General features: G+C 42.8%; 1 protein-coding gene across 1 annotated transcript in view; it reads left to right on the top strand.

The window, feature by feature from the left end:
* LOC107731097 (probable serine/threonine-protein kinase samkC) overlaps window positions 1-1,889 on the top strand; it is a 3,889-nt gene extending 2,000 nt beyond the window's left edge. The window contains exons 3-4 of the mRNA XM_016542084.1: window positions 517-1,407; window positions 1,581-1,889. Of these exons, the coding sequence (XP_016397570.1) occupies window positions 772-1,407; window positions 1,581-1,844 (900 nt within the window). The 5' untranslated portion in view covers window positions 517-771 and the 3' untranslated portion in view covers window positions 1,845-1,889. The remainder of the gene's footprint in view (window positions 1-516; window positions 1,408-1,580) is intronic.
* The last annotated feature ends 2,362 nt before the right edge of the window (window positions 1,890-4,251 follow it).

The following is a 4,251-nucleotide window of genomic DNA, read 5'->3' as shown; positions in this document are numbered from 1 at the left end:
TTAGAGATGGGCAGATGAAGCCTTGTGAAGCTTTTGAGGGTTCTTCCTGATTGGACCAAAAAAAGATTCAAAGCTTTAAAGCCTCAAAGACAGACCCTACCAGTGACATCTAGTGGTCAGCTGCAATTATAGCAGCCATTTTCAAATGATTCACAGCTTGTTGATCCCAGTTTCAACCCAAAAGCAATACTCTGCAATAGCAGCTGTCTTCATTCTGAGAATCATTGTCCACACATGAAAGTGTTACTATGAAGCGCACCAAGCACACCAAGCATTTCACGTCTCCTTATAATGAATGACGCCACGCCAAAGATGTGAATCAGTCCAGGTGTTTCGCATTTTTATGTGTGTTTTCTATAACACAAAAATGTGTTTGACAAGTGTTTTTTTTTTTTTGCAGGTTTTCTTTAGCACTTCTTAGCTTTTGTGTCCACTGTTGTGGTACGTCTTATTCAGTCAAGTTCCACAATTACAGTTTGTCTAGATGTCTGTTTGTGTCTTTTGTACTTGTTTTAGTTGGTGGCTTTAGCAGTGGAGGTTATCCTGGGTACTATGAGGCTGGCCTCCCAATGCAGGATGATGTGAAGCAGCAAAGTTCCAGCTGGTATGACCAAGGAGATGTATCGGATCCCTTTAGGCCACTAAGATCCAAGAATTTCACTTATGGTGCTACAGTTAATGGTGAATATAGCAGTGTAAGCTATAGCCCTCAAACTGGCTCCTATGGCTCTGGTCCAGTGACTAGTGTATATAACATTGGTTCTGAATCTGATGTTAGAAGGCAAAATCCAGGCTCTGATATCTTCAGGTGGCAGTTTTGTTTCTGGTTCTCTAGCCACTGCATTGAGTACAAGTGTGAGAAGTAAGACCGTACCCAAGCCAGCACAGCTTAACTATCAAACTGTAGTGCAGACTAGTAAGGAGTCTGTGGCCTTTAATAGCCAGCAACCAGTGCAGACTGGCTCACAGTCCAGTGGTCAACTGTTAGCTAATGCCCAGTCCTTTGTCAAGCCCCAGAGAAGTAGACTAGTTGGTTCCAAGCTATTTTCTGGTGGCAGGCCCATCCCGAGTTCAAATCTTGGCCAGCAGTCAGCACAAGCCAGCTACCAAACCGTGTCCCAGCCTAGTGGACCGGCTGGTTACCAGGCTCCATCACAACCCAGCAGCCTACAGTCAGCACAAGCCAGCTATCAGTCTTTGCCCCAACCTAGTGCTCTGCAGTCAGCTCAAGCCAACTACCGGTCTATGCAACAGCCCAGTAGACAAAAACCAGGACTGACCCGATACCAGCCTGTCTCTCAACCCAGTGGCCTGCAGTCAGCACAAGCCAGCTACCAGTCTGTGCCCCTACCTAGTGGCCTGCAGTCAGCACAAGCCAACTACCAGTCAGCACAAGCTCACTACCCAGCTACCAGTCTATGCAACAGCCTAGTGGCCAAAAACCAGGACTGACCCGATACCAGCCTGTCTCTCAACCCAGTGGCCTGCAGTCAGCACAAGCCAGCTACCAGTCTGTGCCCCTACCTAGTGGCCTGCAGTCAGCACAAGCCAACTACCAGTCAGCACAAGCTCACTACCAGTCTGTGTCCCAGCCCAGTGGCCAATCTGTGTCTCTTCAGCCTGGATTCCAGCTCCCTTCTATGCTAGAGCAGTCAAGTTATGCGTCTCTTTCCAGTTTTGGTTCCCAACCCCTAGAGCAACCCAGTAATGTACAACTTGCTTCAAGCTATGAGTCTGTGTTGCAGCCTGACCCTCAGGATACAGCACCACTGCGCTCCCAGACTACTCAAAACGAGCGCTTCTCACCAGGCATGTTGAGGCTGTTGCAGCAAGTGAAGTCATGATTTTTTTTTTTTTTTTCTCTCTAACAATAAATATCACGAACTTTGTTTCTGTGTTTGCTGTATTTTTCAGTTCTCTAAATCCGTAAGGGCTTTAATGTGGTCTACTGATGCAGTAATATTTAATGTTTATTTTTTTTTTTCTCAAAACAATAAATCACCTAAACGAACTTCTTGTGTTTGCTGGGTTCTTTTTCGGCTATCTAAATCGGCAAGGGCTTTAATGTGGTCTACTGATGCAGTAATATTTTGTTAGGTGTATGATGTCTTCTAGGAAAAGGGGGGGGGGAGAAACACTTGTCAACTGGTAGTTCAATATCTTTCACCTGTGAAGTGGTTTTTTTTTTTTTCCCCCACTTTTACCTCTTCAGTTTTCTTTGGCATTCTCTCTGTGGTTATGTAATCAGTATCAAAGTTTAAATTATTTTAATAGCTCTTACTCTGTGCTGATTACAACTGCTTGGGTCAAGGTGTGATCGCAGGCTCGTTATGCAAAAATCATGCGTAACTAGTTTCTGTGTCCTCTACAGGTTAATTGTACATTGACGTCACTAGTGGGTGTTTCTCCAGTTGCTTGTCGTTGTGTGCATATAAATCCTAAAGACCTTGCTTTCAACTGCTTTTATTTCTGTCATATCTTAACAGGCAAATGTTTTTACAAAGTCAGAAGTTTTAATAACGTTTGAACAAATGGGATGAGTCCCTGAACAGAGAGGGGTGTCAATTTCGAAAGTTACTGTAAGTATCTTGTGTAGCCACTGGTTGCTTTAAGCACTACAGTGCATCACATCCTCATGGACATGGAGATTTGACAGTTCTCGCTGTGTCAGATTACCCCACTTTTCCACCAAAGCACTTGCAAGTTCTCAAACGCGTTTGGGGACACATTGTTTGCCATTGCAAGAATGATCAGCTGTCCTTGTCTCCCTGTAGCACTGTCTTACAACACCCGGACTCTGTTTTAATCATTCTCGGGGACTTTAATAAAGCAAAACTTATCCAGAGTGAGCAAAAGGGCTGGCAAAATCACTCTGGACCCCTCACATCCAGCACACTCCCTCTTTGAACTGTTGCCATCTGGTCGACGCTACAGTGCTCTGAGCACCAGAACGGCCAGACACAGGAACAGTTTCTTCCCTCAGGCCATCACAGGCACAGTTTCTTCCCTCAGGCCTCTCATGAACACTTGACAATAACTGTGGAACACACACTATTTATTCACTCATACACTTATTTATCTAACACACATACTCAGTCTATATTTCAATTTGCACATAATATACCTGTACATACAACTGTCTATTGTTCTATACCTGGACATACAATTGTCGATTGTCGATTTGTATATTTTTTATTCCTTATTTTACTTGTTCTATTTTTTATTTATTTTTATTTTTTATTATCTGTGTTTTTTTGTTCTGTCACTGTCATTCTGTTACACTGTGGAAGCTTCTGTCACGAAAACAAATTCCTCGTATGTGTAAACATACCTGGCAATAAAGCTCATTCTGATTCTGATTCTGATTCTAGGCCTCTTACAGTACATTAAGGACATTGCAGTTTATTGCTCTGGCCACGTAAGCAGTCCTCATGTCTCCTTGCAGCAGGACTATGGCATGTCCAACCAGATGATTTGGGACCCTGGACATCTATCTTCTGTGAGCTACCTTTTTTTTTTGGAGTCAGTAGAAAGGTTTCTTTACTGTCCTAAGTTATTATAATCTGCCGCCTGTAAACCGTGAGTGTATCAAAAACTGTTCCACAGGTGTATGTGTAATTATTTATGGTTAATTGAAAAAGTGTGAAAAAATATTGTTTAAATCCTTTTCAATAAAGATCTGTGAAATAGGGCTGTCAAAATGGCTGAAAAAGTAAATTCTAATTTTGTACTTAAATATGATCAAAATTCGAATTAGATTCTAATTTAAAATGCATAATTTCAGTTAGGGTAAAGAAAAGCTTTTGGTTTCTCTCCTGAGGCCACAAGAGGGTGCATCGAGCAAAATATTACTAATGCACGTTTATTCAAAGCAAGAAAACATGACTATCTGTGAAAAAAAGTGCATGTTTAAAATAATGTTTATAAACCAATTATAATTAATTTAGTTCCTTAAATGGGTCCTATTATGCTTTTTCACGTTTTGATCTTTAGTCAGTGTATAGTGTGTATGTTTGGGAATAAAAAAGATCTTCAAACTTACAAATCTCAAGATGTCAAGGCTGCGGCTCACACAAGCCCGCCAGCCGTTCTGCAACCAAGTTCGCCGGCCTCTCCACTGTCAAGCCCGCCGGACATTTCCCTCTACTCAGCCCAAAAGAGGAGATTGCGAAGGAAGAGACTGTGGGCTTCAGCCGCAGAGCTTGCTCCAGTGTCGGCTCCAGCCCCAGAGCTGGCTCCAGTGTCGGCTCC

This window comes from Sinocyclocheilus rhinocerous, unplaced genomic scaffold (genome assembly GCF_001515625.1).
Source record: "Sinocyclocheilus rhinocerous isolate Xijiao unplaced genomic scaffold, SAMN03320098_v1.1 scaffold5632, whole genome shotgun sequence".
Classification (NCBI taxonomy): Eukaryota; Metazoa; Chordata; class Actinopteri; order Cypriniformes; family Cyprinidae; genus Sinocyclocheilus; species Sinocyclocheilus rhinocerous.
This window is presented reverse-complemented; position numbering and strand designations above follow the sequence as displayed.